The sequence below is a fragment of the Halichoeres trimaculatus genome, unplaced genomic scaffold (genome assembly GCF_033239565.1).
Source record: "Halichoeres trimaculatus isolate MK-OKI-2021-1 unplaced genomic scaffold, fHalTri1.1 fHalTri1_scaffold_17, whole genome shotgun sequence".
Lineage (NCBI taxonomy): Eukaryota > Metazoa > Chordata > Actinopteri > Labriformes > Labridae > Halichoeres > Halichoeres trimaculatus.
The window spans coordinates 11,858,084-11,876,166 of NW_027437195.1; the positions used below are offsets into that span (position 1 = coordinate 11,858,084).

Sequence of the window (18,083 nt, forward strand, 5' to 3'; positions counted from 1 at the left end):
CCCCAAAGTACATTGTGGTTTATGGTTTTATTACAGCAAATTTCCACACAAACACCAAAGTATCAGAAAAAATGAGAGTAAAAAATGTTTCTAATTTACAACTTGCTGGAGTTGTGATGATGACAGTTAAAATGTTCTTTTTCAGATGGCTCTGTTTGATCAATTGACATGGTGGGCGAAATGGAAAAATGTAATGCCCTTTAAAAAATGAGAATAAAAGATGGTAATCTAAACAGATTGGGTCTAAAGTGATCTCTACACTTGATGAATAGTGAACACAAGTCTCATTAGTAGGGAAGACATCTACCGTCATTGAAAAAATAAATAAATCCTACACTGCCAACATTGGTTTAAAAAGAAGAGTAACTTTGTATACCTTAGCATGGTTCAGGCATTATGATTTTATTTTTTTTTAAAGTTGCTGCGATTTTACTACTTCATTGGGTGTACTATCAACACAAGCCCCTGTCTTCACTGTGAAGATGGTAAAAAAAATGTCAAACCCAATTTTGAAAGTGAGGGCTTTATATATTGTTTCAACACTTATTTTATTAGAAAGTGTTACATACATGTCTGCCAACTTCTGTCCACAGCATCCCAACACTTATTATAAACAGAGGTGAAAAATAAAACATTATCCTCAAGAGTTTGTAGTAAGGAAATGTTTTTTTAGTCACATTTTCACACAACAAAAGGCCTTGCAATACGCTACTGACCATTTCAAACAATCAGAAAATCTGTACATTTATGTTGGAGATCTATATTATTTACACTTCAGATCATGAATTAACATAACAGATTTTATCCAAGTGTTTTTACAACAAAAGTCTAAATAAGAGTCCACTCTTTCTTCATGGGCACTGATTAAGTTCTTTTTATCTTAGTGCTAAGGTCATGTATTCTTATGTTTGGCAACTTAAAAAACAAACGGCAAAAAATTAATACTACAATTTTGGAGGAAAAGAAAAAAAAATTGATATACAGCTTGTGAAAATACAAATAATTTGCTGTAGCTATGTTAAAAAGGTGCTCAGCTAAACTAACTTCCAAGAAGCAGTTTGCTGTTATTAGTCTCTGCTGGGAAGAGGTCAGGCAGAGTGGTGGTGCACATGGGTCTCTCCAGGACCACCACAGGTCTGAGGTACTGAAGCTGCTTGATAGCCAGGTCCCCACACCCAGCCAGGGCTTTGTCCAGGATGGACTTCAAGTTTTGGATTGATGTGAAGTCTCCAGTCACAGTGTGGGGCTTCAGCAGTGGGGAATGAGTGCGTCTGCTGCGGTTGTGAGATATTCCCAGCTGGTTGTTCTCCTTCACAGAACAACTGCGTTTGAAAGAGTCGCGCCGCTTCACTATCACCTCGCCTTTGTCCTTTGTCTCTTGTATAAACCTCAGGAAAGAGGACTCAAAGCCCATTGGTTTATAGGCAGTGATGTCAAAAGGGTGTGGAGACGGGTTGAGAGGCATAGCATCGTTCAAGTTTAAAGGCTGTTCGGGAAGTTCGTTTTTCCTTTTAAGGGGCTGGCGGACAGGAGGAGTAGGGGAGGGAGCTGACCCGTTCAACTTTTTACTACCATCCTTGGTGCTTGACAGGTCCTGGAGGCTTTCTTCAGCAGTAAAACGCAGCGAGCACGGTGGAGAAAGGTCAACAGTCAAAGGACGGAGAAGAGGTTTGATTTGATCCAAGCTTAGTCTATCCTCCTGTTTTTGACTGTTCGATGTTACTGCAGCAGGGTCTTCAGTGTGCTCAACTGTGCTCGGTTCACCATAGAGCACCTCATCTGCACCCACGAGGACACCACTTCTCTCAACAGGTGGTGGCTCCTCATCTCCCTCCTCTGGGACTCCACTCGGCTCATAGGTATCCTCCTCCTGAGTCTCTGTTTTGATGGAGTGTAAGTTCATGGGCGGCAGCTGCACCTCTGAGCTTTCTGGTTCTGGCTGATACTCCATTTTGTGAACCCCGTTAAGGACACATTCTCCTGTCACTGTTGGCCTAGCGGACTTCCTTTGAATCAGCTCCTCTAGCTGCTCAGCATTATAAACAAGCTTATCTTCATTCTTCATAATATCACCCTGACGCATGCGGTGAACCCTCAGGTAGTGACGATGTAAGCTCCCCATGTACGTGACCACAGAGTCACAGTCCTGAACCATGCATGGGTAGGCCACACGCAAACATCTGTCCTGGCACATCTGAAGTGCTTCTTCATGAGATCTGTAGACAAAACGCTCAAAAGCATAGTTTTTCTGCTTTTTCTCTCTTGCCTGTTCTCTTGCCTCGGCACTCAGCTCGCTGGTGTCCTTAGAGTGGGTGCTAATTTCAGGCTCAGGACCTGACGTCTCTGCCTGTGTGCTCGCTGAATCAGCCTCTTCTTTCTGAGGATTCTGTGGTGTGACGATAAGCTTCTTTTGGCATCCAGTAATTGACTTTTTGTGAGTGCTCTGGAGACGTACCACCAGTGAGTCATAGTACTCGCAGTGACTATAAAGTGTATGTTTTTTAAGTGCATTGTCATGGGTGAACACTCTTGTACAGCCATCATACGTACATCTTATCAGCTGTGATGGGTGTGTGTGGAAGTCTCGAGTGTGGCGCACCAGGCTGCTTTTCAGGTGGTAGGAAGCATTACAGTTGGCAAAGTGACATTTGTATTGGGGTTGAGGTTCATCCGAGTTTGGGGGAGATCTTTTCTTAGCAGGCTCTTTCCTGGCCTCTGGACTGTGATGTGCATCAAAGTCTTTCTCCAACAAGAGCTGAGAACGATTGTAGTGGTGAATTAACTGAAGATGGCGCACCAGGCCTCCCTGGGTGGAAAAAGCTGCATCACAGTTTTTTGCAACACAATGAAAAGGTTTACTGAATTTATCCAATATGTAGCAGAGATTACTTTTGGCCACCAACCGTCTGGTCGATCTGACCTGTTGTTGAGTCCTATCCTCACCGTCCTCTTTCTGCTGTTCCCCCTCCTCCCTGCTCTCAGCGTCGTCCTCTCCTTCCTCCTCAGATGGAGAATGATTGTCAGTGTTTTGTCCGTTCTTCTTCCCCACGGTAGAGTTTTTAGTGTCTTGTTGGGACTGCAACTTTGGCATCTCTTTCTTTTTTTCTTTTAAACCACTGCTGGTTAAGTGCTGAGACGTTTGCTTTGTAAGGTCTTTGTTTGCTTCCGGACGTACAGGTGTACAGCTTATTCTGTTCACAAAAGATTCACTCAGGTTGTGCACCTGGACATAGTGGGCTCTCAGCACATGCTTCTCTCTGTGACTCTTTGAACAAAGGTGACACGTGTAAGGCTTAAAAGAAGTCGTTTTCAGAGAGGTCAACCTTTTGGCCTGTTCGACTGTGCGGCCATGTCTGGTGTTATAGTGTCGGAGTAAACTGTAACTCTGAGCAGTTCTAAAGCCACAGCTCTTCACCTCACAGACATACGGCTTAGCATTGGCCAATGATTCAGCCAGGGCCTCTTCATCAGCGGACAGTTGTTCAGTTTTTACTTGTGCCTTTTCTGAAACGTTTGAGGTTATCCTCTGAGGCAGTACCATGGCAGGCTTGGCCATAATCGCCTCATGAAGAGCTATTTGTGCAGCATCAGGTTCTGGGGTCAACTGAGGGGAATCACTCTGATCGCTGTGAGGTGTCGAAGCATTCAGGTCCAGTTTACTGAGGCCAAGCAGGATTTCTTTAAGAGCATCGTTTTTTGCTTGAAAGCTTGATGATTTTGATCCACTGTTCTTGTGATGAGACGATGGTTTCCTTTCTTTGCCAATCTCCACATACTGAGATGGAGCAGAGGGCTCACTTTTGTCCTGTTCCTCACTGTTTGGTTCAGCTTCAGTCTTTATTCCTTTGGACTTTGAGCCCTGCTCTTTGTCATGTTTGTGTTCTTTGTTCTCTAGTTTAAGGTGTTCAGGGTGTGCACATTTTAGATGCCTCTGGACATCTCTGGCTCTGGAGAAAGTCATGCCACACTTCTCAAAACCACAAGTGAACTTGCTTCCATCAAAACACACAGCCACCAAAGTCATTGTTGGTTTCAGCTCCTTGGTCTCTGACGACTGTAAAGAGGAGGCACCACTGACTGATGAAGAGTTTTGGACTTCTTGTATGATCTCTACTGTATCATTTGTCTTATTAACATGAGGCATCACTTCAGGCACCCTTTTTTGCTTTAGAAGTTTCCGTCTGGCCTTCCTCTGGGCCTCAAAATCGTCCTCAGAGAAGGTGATGTTGTGCGTGGAGAGATGCTTAATGAACTCCTTTTTGGACAAATAGTATTTTCTACATTCAGGGCTCACACAAGTAAACGCAGCATCTCGGAAATGCTGCGCCTCATGGTGATAGATCTGTCCCAAGTCTGAGTAAGTTACGAAACAGCCCTGGAGTTCGCACCTGTAGTTGAGGTGAAAGCCGTGAGTCTGTTTGTGCAGGACAAGCTCATTAGAAGTACTAAACTTGGCATCACAGCCCATAACCACACATGTGTAGGGCTGGTCGCCATAGTGAACTCTCCGATGTTTGCGGTGATGGTAAGCAGAGATAAAATGGCGTCGACAAAAAACACACTTCTCTCTCTTGTCTCTCATTTGATGGAAAAATTTCACATTCTCATCCCCTTTGTGCTCCGCCTTTAAGTGGACGTATAAGTACTTGGAATGTTTGAAAACACGAGTGCACCCGGTTCCTGGGCACAGGTACTCGTCCCTGTTCTGCAGATTGAAATGCTGCTCGATGTAACTGAACGTCACATGCTCATCGTCGTCTACTTGCTTCTCCTGAACAGTTTTTGCTTGTTCCACGATGTGGTGAAGCACGTCTGGATCATGTGTGGATTTGTAATACAGGATTAAAGAAGGGTCGATGGTGATCTCACCCGGCTCTACGTCATCATCATCCTCCACCTTTTTCGGCTCTTCCTCTTTCTTTACATTGTTCTTGCTTGGATTCGTCTTACTCTGAATGTGTTGTCTTATGTGAGGAACGAGATCCTTTCGGCTCTTGAACTTCTCCAAGCACACGGGGCAGGGGTGGCAGCTCTCTGCTGCATGTCTCTTGGAGTGGTGAATGATCTGGCCATCAGTGACGGACCTCTTACAAATCTGACAGCGAAACTTTACTATTTTCTTTGTGGTGGATTCTCCTGGTTTTCTTTCTGGTATATTAGAAAACTGCTTTTTATCCTGTGGCTCATGACCATCAAGACTTCCATTAATCTTTTGATTCTGTGGTTCAACTTTGATCCCCTGCAGCTCCTCTTGTTTAGCTTTCTCTTGTTTGTCCATAGCCTCCTCCTCTTCTCCTTCTGACTCTGGTGTTAACCCCAGAAGAGAGATGCAGTGATACTTTAAAGTTTTCCAGTCCCAGAATTCAGGGTCAAAAGGCCAGTATGCTTTAAGTGCTAGCAGCAGCTCGCAGCGGAGCGAGTTGGGAATAACTTCACTTTCCTCATCATACTTTTGGTCTGGACGCAAGTAAAGCTCCTCAAGGCACCCAAAGGCCTCCTGGCTGGGGCCCAGCAGGAACTCTGTGAGCTGACAGGCACGCAAAACTTCAAGGTCATCCGAAAGAAGGCTGGACACCATCCTGCAGACAGAGATCCTGGTTTCGGAGTCGTCTTGCTTTGGAAGTTGAAGAGCTTTGACGCACAGTTCTACGGAGGCAGGTACTCCTATGTCCGCCGCCTGAAAGGAAAACGAGAAATGATGAGCATTAAACAATGTCCCAAAAATTCAGTCTTTAAATAACAGAAACTGAATAAATTTATAGAGCAAAATATTCCATCTGAATGTATTTCCACAAAATAACAAGCCCGATGATATGGCTGGGTTGCTTCTACCAACTGGTTTGAAGTTCAGTGACTGTCATTCAATGGGCATTTAGATTTCAGGTAAGTCAGATCTGTTTTGCTATGTATTTAACTTGTATTAACCTCACTGAAAAGTTTTTTTTATATTAATAGGCTAAAACTCCACTGCTGAGAAATCTGTGATATAAAAGGCAAACTTTACCACAGAACAGATGGGCCATATTGTCTGCATTGTCCAGCCATCTGCTGCTCCATATAAGTCTTTCTTCCTATCCCACTTTTGGCCCATAGGAAAGAAAAAAAATCTCTTGGATGTGCATTGTTTGAAAAAAAGGTGTAATTCAGTTTTAAATAGACTTTTCACCCTCAAAGCACAAAATTTATTTGAAGCCTCAGATGTTTTCACTTTCCATTTCGTCATGTGTCTTTATTGATAACATTTCAAAATCAGAGTCGCACAACACAATGACTCTGCTCTTAATCCCTTCTGTATGAAAACTAAATGTTGGGCTTTAAACTATGTTACCGAGCAGCCTTAAGTCTCCCAATACAGATGTGACTGAAAAGCAAACAGAAACACAGAGTAGGAGTTTTAAGCCAGATTTTTGTTCCTGTGTTGTCTCAGCAGGTGGTACTGAATTATTTAGGAGAACGGGCCTTATAGAATCACAACACAAGGCAAAATCCTTATGCTTATAGACTGTACAGCGATTACACTTACCTCTGTCTGAATGACGCGAACCAGGTAAAGTAAATGTGAGACTGTTTTGGCAATGGCACCGAGTTGAAGGCAGCGCTCCAGAAGAGACGTCAACGAGGGGTCAATCCTTTTCTGAAGTTTACTCCACAACAAAGTCAAATCCCTTTGGATGCAAAAAAAAATAAGACAATTGGTCATTCCCTACACATCCATTATACCAAAAGGTTTTTGGACTTACTTGCTGTTGAATGAAATAATGACACAGAAATGTTATGATAAATTAGCTCAAAATGCAGGATCAATCTTAATTCACCTGTATTTTTTTTATTCCTGGTGTAGAGGAAACAGGGACCACTCACCATGAGCAGTAAAGACTCTGCTGCTGCAGCTGCTGGGTCAGGAAAGTTGTGCACAAGATGAAGGCTGTGTTCTCCTCCCCCTCTGTCTCCAGATTACACGTGACCTCCAGTACATCCTTACAGTCCAGCCTGGATATCTGTTCAGGGAAGGAATACAATCCTGAGTGCTACGAAAACAGCATGACAGACATCACATCCTCAGAGACTAGTTTATTCTCAAATGGGAATTCAAATGTGTAATGACAAAGTCCTGTAATATCACATTCCTTTTACACACTGCTTGATGTAGACGCTAACTCAGTATTTCATTAGATCTACTTATTCACAGGCAAATTTAACAGAGAACACAGTTAACTACAGTTAAAATAATGGATCTATTCTAAGAGCATGAAAAGTAGACATCCAGGGTTATGACAGCAGCATAATCAGTAGAGACTGCCTTACAAAGAGTAAGAGGCAGACCTGGTATTACAACAATCTGCAGAGTGACAACTGAAAAATGACCTCATATATAAGTATAATACCTGCGCTGTGTTCAAATATTACAAAATACTGCCTTTGTTTAATGCAAGGAAAGATCAGTTTAGACTGACTGAAAAACATGACAATGTGTTAAATGAAATAATATGCAGTATGTCATACTGGGCACGTAAAGATTCTTCAAAAGTCAACTTGCATTTGAGACTCTTTTTTTCAGAGATACTTAAAAAAGTGTCAAAGAAATATGGTCTAAAACTTTTTTTCATTTCAATTTCTTAAAACTTCACCTGAGGAAATGATGCATTTCAAATTACCAGAGGACAGAAATTTTATGTGTTAGAGTGAGCCTGTTTAATATATCTGCCACGAACACAGCTCCACTGTGCTGAGCTGCTCTGCTATAGTGTTTTCGCAATTTACGAATCAAATGTTTGGCAAGTACAGCTGTTTAACAAGCATAAAAAGTAAAAAATTGAGAGGTATTTTTTTCATAAAACCAGTTTTCTAAATAAAACAAAATATCTAAATTCTTATGCACTGATAAGCAAAATCATTTCTTCCCTTTATCCGTTTTCATCAGCTCTCTGTTTGGACCTCCCTGTTCATGTCAATTATCACGAACAATCTTAGCCCTAATGTTCCTGGTTGTCTTAGCATGCTTATTTTTTTATTGAATAATTTTATTTTAAAGTCTTTTAATGTTGCCTGAAGGCTGAGGAAGTGACATCCAGAGGAGATATTCATTATCACCTGATGTTGCAGGAACATCTTTGAACCTTAATCACTCAGTGACTTAAATGCACACACATTTAAAGTATTTTAGAGAATTTCTACTGATACACTTAAGTGTTTTACATCAGTTCCTCACACAAAACTGAAACAAAAAAACATGAAACAGTGAGCACCACGTCAACAATGTGCACTTTATCCGACTGGCCAAAAGGAGCGTTGCTGTACCTCCATGATGGCTTCTTCATTGGGCAGCAGGTGACACAGCAACGAGACGTAAGTTTGACGGAAAGTAGCTTGGTTGGAGATGGAGCTGCATTCAGTGCAAGCCTTAGCCAGCACAACTGCCTTAGCAACTTCTCCCATCTTCTCCAAGTGCTTCACCCGCATCTCCATGAAGCCTTCCCCCTCCAAGCTGATGTAAGCATCAACTGGTGACAGCAAACAAAAAACAACTATTACGCAAGGAAAGAGAGGCATTAAAACTAGAAGGGTAAAGATTAGGCTGTTGTGTCTGAATTTAAAAAGGGAGGTAAGTTCACATGATTCAAACCTTCTTCTGTGTTGGTGGGCTGGCCGGTGAGGAGTGCTGAAAGGACGGGGTTGCTCCACGCTCCTCCTTCTCCTGTGATCTGAAGTAAAGCTTGAAGGTCTGTGCTGCCATACTGTAGCAAGTTATCATGGGCAATCTGCAGTCGCACAAAATTGTCATATTAAATTAAAACTGCCCAAGCTGAATACTCCCTATTTTTCTTACATAATCAGTCAACAACTGTCAAGTAATCTGTTTTTTTCTTTTAAATATGGGCCTGATTCAACAACTGATCTGCTTTAAACCAAGACAAGAACACTTCTTTTGAAACTAAATCAGAGCTCAGCTCAAGCTTTTAAAACTATTTTCCTTTGTTGCCAACTGTGCTAAGAAAAAAAAACACATTTTCTTAATAATAACATCAAACAGAACTATTTTTGTGAAGAATGCAGATAAAAATGACACATTTGCTTTGTAAGTAACATTTTGAGAGTTGGACACAATCTAAAAGCAGGGTAAACAACAAAAGCAATTTCAGTGTGATAGACAGCCGGAAAATTAGTTTCCATGACTCTTTATTGTGTGTGAGCTATCTTCAGATGAATATTCAATTACAGCTACAAGATTTTCACCACTACATTTTCAGTAAATATGAAGTGAAAAACACAGGTTACAGTGTTTTTACAGTTACTGTCTTACACAAAGTTTTTTTTCATTCACCCTCCTGATGGAAGATTCCTGAATAATATGAGACAAAGACAATTTTGTGTATTTATTCCTCATCTTTGTCCCTTTGTGGTGTGAAACTGACAGTCAATGACAGGCCACAGCACAGCAAACAAACATCAGTAGACTAACAAGAACATTTCAAGCTTTTATTCTCGGGCTCAGCTGAAGTGACTTTGCACTGTTTGAGTCTGCAACCCATCAGCCAACAATGCACTGAAATAACCTCTACCTGAACAGAGTGGTGGAACTGAACCCAGGCTTCATATGGGATTTCATTCTCAGGCACTGACAGCAACAGCTCAAAGCAGCTCCTGAACAGAAAGCAAAATGAGATCAGAATGGTTTACAGCTTTATTCTTCACATGAACTGAAACTGTAAAAGAGTCTCTTCAGGTGAAATGTCTGGGCATGTTTTTCAGCTAACACATTAACTTTCACATGTATCATTAGTTGAATGAGACAAATTATGGTGTCTATTAAAAGATCCTTCATGCGAGACTTTGATTCAGCTGACCTAATTCACATCGCATCAGCAAATGTTCAGCTAATTCTCTCAGACCAGCCGTCACTTGCAGCATGAAGCCTTTAATGCAACTGAAAGCACAACATGAATCTCATCTTATCCTCAGTAAAAAAAAATATCTGTCAATCAGTGGGTTCATGAGTCGTTCATTTTGTACATCAGAGGGGGTTTGGATGAGTTTGATAAGAGTTAATATAAATCACAGTTTAATCCATGACATCTACAAAAACAAAAATCAGTGTAGCATCAAGTGAGTGCATAGGGATCCAAAAGGGACAGAAAATCATACATCAGATGGAAAACATTAAAACCAAGCATTTCTTTTTTAAAGGTCATGATATACAACTCGTTAGACTCAATATGAGCCACATTCACCTGATGAGTCCAGATTTTTTCCCTTAGGAATTAAAAGGAGAAATATGAGCTAGAATTGCTTGAAAACAATAAAAAAAAAAAAAAAAAAAAAACTCTGCCAATTAGGAAAGAAAGATGTATTTTGTTATTTTTTGAACTAAAACATTCTACTCAAGAAACTTGACAACAAATTAGACTGGAACTTTCAGTTAAGTGTGTGTCATATTATCTCTAATATCAGCCATGAAATTAAGTCTATGACAGCTTACTTAAAATAAGACAAAAATGCTTAAGTTTCAGTTTTTGCAGTGCATGTTGTGTTACAGCAGCCATATAATGCAAAAAAATTGCTTTGTACAAACCGCTGATTTTCTCTTCCATTGAAAAACTGCCACAAAGAGTTTTCCACAACCACAGTGATCAATCAAATGTAAATCAGAGTGTTAATCTGAAATTTATTATACACTATAACAAGCACAAATGCAGTTTCAGAGTGCAGATTTTTATTCTGAAAACTTGATTGACTTCCAGTCTGAGGTAAGTATAAAAAAACTATTTATAAAAACGTATCATTCCTATAAGCTCAGGACTTTAAACTAAAACGGAGCCCTGGCAGAGCGAGGACGACTTAAACTAAAATAAAAACTAAATGTAAATTGTGTTGGATCTCAAAAACAGTTTCCTTACGACCATTCTGCATTCTGTATGGCAAAATTTAAAAAGGCCCAAGCCTACAAAGCATTACAGAGGAGCATAACCCACTACTGTCAAACATAAGTCTATAGCTGCATTAGAACCAACAACAAAGCATGTTTTTATGATTACCTGCCAAATCCAAAGGGAGATGCTTTAAGAGATAACTGGTACTTAAAAAGGACGGCGCTTCTGTTTAAGAAATTGGGCAAAAATCAAAGCTTTAAGCAAAAAGCACTGTATTTATCCAGTCAGGCAAATGGAGGATACATAAAACAGTCATTGGATATTAAACCTGAGCGGCAAGTCACTTAATCTGGACTGTGTTTGAAAAAAAGAGAAATCATTGGTTTCTGTAAAAATGACTGACCAAATGAGCATAAGCTACTGCTCCTTTTTCTTTCTCCCTTCCTTCATGTTAGAGGATGGTGATAATGTCTCGTGTTTATCACAATCAAGATTTTTATCTCAGTACTTACAAAGCAAGTCGCTTCAACACAAGGGCTACTCTGTCAGACTCAGCTGTGAGGTGGGACCTGGCTGCAGCAAAACAGTTTATAGACAGGCAGTAGACCTCCAGCAGAGGAAGACCATGCTCCATGGAGTTCCTGCTCCCAGCATAGTGCATCAGCGCCTGTAAACACAAACACAATTTAAACTGTTAAAAGTGAGTTGTTTGTAAAAGAGAGATAATACTCAGAAAAAAAATCAAGAGGGTGTCACAAGAGACTGGAGGGAGACACAGCATGTCTGGATGAACACGGGGTTTTCCACCTGGAGGGATCCTGTTCTGTACCTGATTGATCCCAGCTCACAAACTGTCTGGTGTGAGACATGACTGATTAGGTCTGAGGGGACTGGGAAGTAAGACATATGTCATCCCTGAAATCTCAAAAGTGAGCCAACATGCGCCCAAAAAAAAAGCAACAGAGGAAAGAATACTGTACACTTTGTACATTTTTCAGAGCTTAACTTTAGCTGTTTTGAAGTTACACAGCAAAGTTGATGCTTTCACTGAGTGTATTAATATCACGATTCAAGGAACTTATCTCCTTTCTGAATAAGTGCAAACACATTATAGCTTCTTAATTACGACAGAAAATGAATGAAAGACACAAAAATACTGGAACCAAAAGGTTTATGTTTGGTCATCTCTTATCTTTACAACAGGCATGTAGGTTTTTTTGGATGTTGTTGTTGTTGCTGTTGTTTTCCCCTGCACTATTTCAGCTGTCGAGGGTGGGTGAGGTCAATATAAGTGTGTCACCCATATGTGGCTACACACATCAAATTATCATCATCACTATCATCTTCCCAGGAGTCCCATTTGCAAGACAGCAGAAACCTTGTTGGTTGCTGCTTCTGTCTGCAGAGACACCAAATTAATTCCCCTCAGTCTAAATATAAGGCAACCTCTCAAAGGGAGCCAGAATACGGGCTCAGCCCCCAGAGAGCTATTTCACTGTGCTAATTACATCCTGAGTACTTCCGAATCAAAAGGAAAATAGAAAAAAGAAAGTTTCTATTCTTATTATATTTTTAAGTGAAAAACTCAAATTGGACATTAAAGGATAAGTCTACTTTTTATGACAAAGTGCATTTATGTATGTATGGCCTTAAATTGAAGTATGCCTGTTGAGTTTTTCCACTGATCTTGACTTGTAACCCAGATTAAACTGAAGCTCCCATTTGTTAACAATATTAAAAAAAGAAGTGATTATTGGTATGGGCGTCATTTAAAAGAGAAACGCAAGTTGATATGTTCTTTCTCCCTGATGAACATACTACTTTTTGTTGTAATAGAGCGTATTTATATGCATGGCAATGGTGATAGGGTTAATCCAAGCAGACATGCATCTCCTCGTTGGTTAAGAAAAAACAACAGCATACCAGTTTAGTAGCAATGGAATCCCAACTCAAACCTAAAAACAATAACATCTAAAAATGATCTTGATAGCCTGAAAATGAACAAAATGCCATTTTGAAGTCGCCATACGCCCAAAATGGGAAAGCAGTTTGGAAAACCAAACATCGTTGCCGCCCCGCCCCACGGATGCGATTCTGCATAATGTGCAAATTAAAGCAATGTCATCTGCGTGCAAATATCTCATATAATTGCGGCTTGGACACTTTGCTTAATAATTACACATGTCAGTGGCAGGAGATGAGCTCCAATCCTGAGACATACTTATCTATCTATGTAACGTTACAGTATCATTAGCCTAAAAATAGCAATATTGTTTCAGCATTACATGTGTGCATACGTAGTTAAGAGCAAAAATACACACAGTGCAATTCGTCCCAGGTTCAACACCAACCCTAAACTTGGTCAGGTTGCTGACGGGCCAGCAGCCCTTAAGATCAGCTAGCTTGCAGGCTGCGAGAAAAACAATCCTGAGTGAGCTAACGCTAGGCTAATATTAGCTCCGATGTTGCATGTACACATTACCTGACAGAAGTTGTCGCAGTACTCCGTGGAGGATGCTATGGATATGTCTTGTTGCCTAAGCACGTCTTCAAAGGCTCTCAGTGTGGCCAGCAAGGTTTCCATTGCAACCAGGGTGTCCTCGGCCGTGTCCAGGGCCCGGTCGCTCCATTCGTGGTCTGGTTCAACATTATTCTCCGCCATCTTCCCTCTCCGCCACGGCGCGTATGCAGTGCAGTCTGACGCTGCCTTCATGGACCGTCGGAATATTTGAATGTGTCAGCTGAACTTCATCATAACCATCGTGACACAAAAATGCAAGGGGCGGCCTATAGAGAAGTGATCTAAGGTCTCTTCATATTACGCATCATAGGTAATTTGCAGTGCTGTCGTTTTTTTGTTTGCTTTAATAGGAACCATCTATTAAAGTAAGCATCAACTTTACACCTTGTCAATAAAATAATATGAAAACAATTGTGATTAAATTAACTATAGAAGCACATTTTCAATAAATCCAAATCATTGCTTTCAATAAAGATAATTATTACTTGTATTGGAAACTAATCCACCCAGTTAAGACTGACCCATAAACTGTATGGACTCACCAAGGAATGTTACATATAGAGTTGAACGTAACATGCACTTAACAGAGTAAATCCATTTACCTGGTTAGTTTAATATATATATATATATATATATATATATATATATATATATATATATATATATATATATATATATATATATATATATATATATACCCTTTGGAGGTGGAGACTGGCTGGGCTGGAGAGCGGTGGACGAGTGGTGGACGGGATGTCGTCATCTAATTTCTTATGGACTTTTTTGCACTTTCTATACTCTTTCTTACTTCTGTTTTCTTAAATGCTGCGGTGACTCCTGAATTTCTCCTCGGGGATAAATAAAGCATTTTCTATTCAATTCTATTCTATTCAATTCTATTCTATTCAATTCTATTCAATTCTATTCTATTCTATATATCCTGGATTAGTTACAGTGGAAAAGAACTTCAATGATCCACAAATGTCTGAAGCTATAGTTGTTTTTTTATGTTAGTTGTTCAGTAAAGAAGTGTATTTATTGCTAGATTCATAGATGTTTTTTTATCGTAAGTTTTTATCTGTATTTTAATTGACAGATCTGTAAAATATGCCCGTCCCCAACAAAACTTGAGCATGAAATTTATGTTTGAGTTCTGAGTTTAAAAAATGAATCCAATTCTGGCAATTTTTAATTTCTTATCCTTTACAAAGCTTGACTAAAAGCTTGAAGTTATACATAAACTATAAATATTTTGTGCCTACATAAAACAGATTTTAAAAAGTGATGCACACACCTTCAGGGGTTCATTCAGTTAGATATAACTAACACTGATCAGAATGAGTTCTCTCATTGATTTCAATGATTTACTCTGTTTTTAAATTATTTTTGAGCCCTGAAGCTAGAGCATAAGGCCCTCACACGTAAGTATCCTAGAAAAAAATGTTGTTGCAAAGGTTAACTGAAAGTTCTTCTTTCATGCTAACAGTCTCCAAGCATCTATATGTTAATTGCAGGTGAAAGGACTGACTGTCAGGCCCTGTCACAGCCCTGTGTAACAGGACTGATGATAGGGTCCAACAGTGTAGTTTAATTGACATTTAGTTAAAAAAAAAATGCATTGCAATGCAAAACGTTGTATTAGAATTTAATCTATTTCGTTAAAAAAAAAAATCACACTTTAATTTTTTTTCATTATTCCATTCGTCATATCTGTAAATATTATTGTTTGTTTGTTTGTTTTTAAAAAACACCTAAAGCAAAGTGTTGGTTTTAATCACTGTTTAAAATAAAATGTGCTGATATGATAAATTAAGAAGTTCTTTTAAGAAGAAGAAAAAAAGAAGAACATTATTATTCAGCTTGTGCTTATTCACTCAAATATTTATTTATTTTGAAAGATAAGATCATGCTGTGGTCTTAGTATCTACGGGGAATGGTGGTCACAAAATATTAAGCCCTAAGTTACTTATTTCTTGAAGCGATAATTGAGTTTAAAATTTTCTGTTGTAAAATATTATTGTTTGGCGCCCTCTATTTGTGAGCAAATGTGTTACTTTTCTTGACCCGGAAGTGAAATCTATCAGTCTGCTCCACACGTGTTAAAGGTAAGCGACGCAAACATTACCACACAATGATGTTTTTAGAAGCAAATACGCGTTATCACTTTATGATTTACTTGAAATCTAACACCACATACCCGTTATTGTCGGCACATAAGGGTGGTTCACCTCTAGATTGGCTGACATTAGGATTTACTGTGTTTTACTGAACTGACAGTCAAGTCAGTAATCTAATTCAAGACGTGTACGTGTACTCTCGACAGGTTTTGTTTCATATATAACGAAGGGATCCACCATGGGAAAGTCCAAGCAAACAGGAAATCATAAAAGTGACAAGAAGAAGCATATTTCAAAAACATGGAAGACCAAGCGCAGGACCAAAGACCTGGACCAGATTCACTCAGACATGAAGCCAGAGACAGCAACCAAGCTGCTGCATCAGGAGGTGGACTACGATGTGACAGGATGTGCCCAACACTACTGCTTACACTGCGCGTGAGTATAACTGTCTGTCTTTGTGAAAAAATATGAATGAGACAAGAAAATATTACTTCAAAGTTGTACATTTGCAAGAGACAGCAAATTTGTGACAACAATATTAAATATGTAACATAAAAAGATAAATGGAAATTGTTCTGCAGTTCTGATTTATTTGAAGAGGATCCCTGTGGGTTGGCGCTAACACCGCTTTTCATTACAGTTAAGATGAGACATGAGGATTTGGATAGACATGAAATGACTTAGGAAGAAGATAAGAAATGAAAGCAGGGACACAGTGATGCAGCCAAAATCCTCAATCAAATGTGTTTTTTTTTTTTTTTTTTTTTTTTATGAACTTCTAAAGAAACCACTGAGGGGTGCAAGCAAAGAAGTTTTTGTTAACAACTGGTGAATTTTTAAGCTCACTGTATTATCCTGAAGGACAGGTTTCGAACATCTGGAGAGAAAGAGATGAATAGGTGTAGCTTTCAGGTTATATCTAAAAAAAAATTTGATAATGAGCCAAGTATGGTACACACAAGGACCTGCAGAATATTATGTGAACCATGAGAGCACCGGTACAGTTTATAGAACTTCAATTTTATTCCCAGATTTTTATTTATTACTTTGTTTGGTTATTTTTTAATGCTGCTAGTGTTTGCTTCAGTCTAAGTGGATGTCTTTTCTGAATGTCATGCTTTTGAACTTTTGTCCTCAGTTTCTCTCAAACATTTTAAATGAGACCTGCCATATGGATACTGAGGAAGAAAATTAAAAGTCAGAAAGACTCAGATTGATCGCTTAAGGGAACCATCGGTGTATTCCTGAATTTGAATTACCTCAATAGATGTCAGATGTTTTTTTCCCTTTTACTCTGGTGCTTGTTGTTTATTGGTTGATGATGCAAAGAGACTTTCAACATTTTAGTAGTGTAAAGTGTATATAACAGCTCCTCATTTCTTGTCTTGCAGAAGATATTTTGTGGACATGAAATCCTTAAAAGATCATTTCAAAACTAAAGTTCATAAAAGACGGTAAGGCACTGCATCCTCTCTCTCGGCTCTTCCATATTTCCTGATTGAAAACTCCTTTGAACCTTTTTACATATCTGTTTCTTACTGTGCAATGGCTAAATGTACATTCACGTTCTTGGGTCTTTTCCATCAACAGGTTGAAGCAGCTTAGAGAGGAGCCGTATACTCAGGCAGAGGCAGAGAGAGCGGCAGGCATGGGCTCATACATCCCTCCAAAAGTAGTTGAAGTGAAGACACAGCCCGTGGAAGAAGACATGGACTGAGAGTGGCACACTTTAACCCAAGAGACTGCTAAATTGCTATGCAACATTGGCATTCACAAAACAGAGAATGCTTCTGTTGTTCTTGTGACATGAATGTTGAATACATCTTTCAGCCTTTAAGCCTGTCGGACTTCTTCCTGACTTGAAGTTTGGAAAACCCTGATCTTACTTGGTAATGTGTCACAGTCTTGGTAACTGTGGAAAACAAATAAACAAAAGGATGCTGTGGATTAAGCAAGATTGTCTTCATGTGGGAGTGCACATTTTGATTTCAGAAGCCTTTCTAAACCTGGGATGAATCTATCTCTGTGCCATCATGTGTTTTTCTTCTAAACATGTCACTGTTTGTGTTCAGGCTCTGCAAACGTTGGTCTGGAAGACATGGATTGAACGGTCAAGACTGGCTGTATTAATTTAGAATTGACAATACAAGACATGTCAGTGTGAAACAATCTGAAAAAAATATTGTTTGAATCTTGACATTTGTTGAAAATGAAATAAAATGGTTGAAAAAAGAAGAGCCTTACGTGTTCTGTATATTAGAGCTGGGTGTAAGTCAGAGCTTTGTGTGATAAGGCTACAACAAGCCCCCATTGTCAAGGTGAAACTAATCTAATCTGTAGGAAATTTCAACAGGAAAAAAAAATAGAAAAGATGACCTTCCTCAGTCAACACGAAGTTCAAATATGCAGCCACAGCCTCCGTTGGCAGAGGAACCTGTAATTGAAGCGCATTAGCAGACATTCCTTGGTCGAGGGGGACCCTGCCCCTTTAAATTTGACTTCGGTGCCAGCAACTACATTTAATCAGGCTAGATAGTGTGTGGACAAACTTCCTGTCTGTACTTTCAGAATAAA

General features: G+C 39.6%; 2 protein-coding genes across 3 annotated transcripts; one reads left to right on the forward strand and one right to left on the reverse strand.

Annotated features, from left to right (window-relative positions):
* Nucleotides 1-91: 91 nt before the first annotated feature.
* On the reverse strand, nucleotides 92-13,570 carry rlf (RLF zinc finger). Its single transcript, XM_074691946.1, has 8 exons — nucleotides 13,351-13,570; nucleotides 11,381-11,535; nucleotides 9,561-9,642; nucleotides 8,624-8,759; nucleotides 8,299-8,501; nucleotides 6,862-6,998; nucleotides 6,524-6,665; nucleotides 92-5,677 (listed from the first exon to the last, which is right to left on the reverse strand). The coding sequence occupies exons 1-8, from the start codon at nucleotides 13,528-13,530 to the stop codon at nucleotides 1,040-1,042; spliced, it is 5,673 nt and encodes a 1,890-aa protein (XP_074548047.1). The 5' UTR covers nucleotides 13,531-13,570; the 3' UTR covers nucleotides 92-1,039.
* Nucleotides 13,571-15,413: 1,843 nt separating this feature from the next.
* On the forward strand, nucleotides 15,414-17,727 carry znf593 (zinc finger protein 593). Of its 2 annotated transcripts, XM_074692304.1 has the most exons (4): nucleotides 15,414-15,494; nucleotides 15,713-15,944; nucleotides 16,901-16,963; nucleotides 17,100-17,727. In XM_074692304.1, the coding sequence occupies exons 2-4, from the start codon at nucleotides 15,745-15,747 to the stop codon at nucleotides 17,224-17,226; spliced, it is 390 nt and encodes a 129-aa protein (XP_074548405.1). In that variant the 5' UTR covers nucleotides 15,414-15,494; nucleotides 15,713-15,744; the 3' UTR covers nucleotides 17,227-17,727. The 2 variants fall into 2 exon arrangements, with proteins under 2 accessions (XP_074548405.1, XP_074548406.1); XM_074692305.1 differs by lacking the exon at nucleotides 15,414-15,494 and having other exon boundaries at nucleotides 15,511-15,944.
* The last annotated feature ends 356 nt before the right edge of the window (nucleotides 17,728-18,083 follow it).

Excerpts from the sequence above, each read along its gene's own strand:
- znf593 (XM_074692304.1), top strand. The coding sequence starts at position 15,745 with ATGGGAAAGTCCAAGCAAACAGGAAATCATAAAAGTGACAAGAAGAAG. Across the intron at positions 15,945-16,900 it reads CACTACTGCTTACACTGCGC|AAGATATTTTGTGGACATGA; the intron begins GTGAGTATAACT and ends CTTGTCTTGCAG. Across the intron at positions 16,964-17,099 it reads ACTAAAGTTCATAAAAGACG|GTTGAAGCAGCTTAGAGAGG; the intron begins GTAAGGCACTGC and ends TTCCATCAACAG.
- rlf (XM_074691946.1), bottom strand. The coding sequence starts at position 13,530 with ATGGCGGAGAATAATGTTGAACCAGACCACGAATGGAGCGACCGGGCC. Across the intron at positions 11,536-13,350 it reads ACTGCGACAACTTCTGTCAG|GCGCTGATGCACTATGCTGG; the intron begins GTAATGTGTACA and ends TTGTGTTTACAG. Across the intron at positions 8,502-8,623 it reads GCCCACCAACACAGAAGAAG|TTGATGCTTACATCAGCTTG; the intron begins GTTTGAATCATG and ends TGCTGTCACCAG.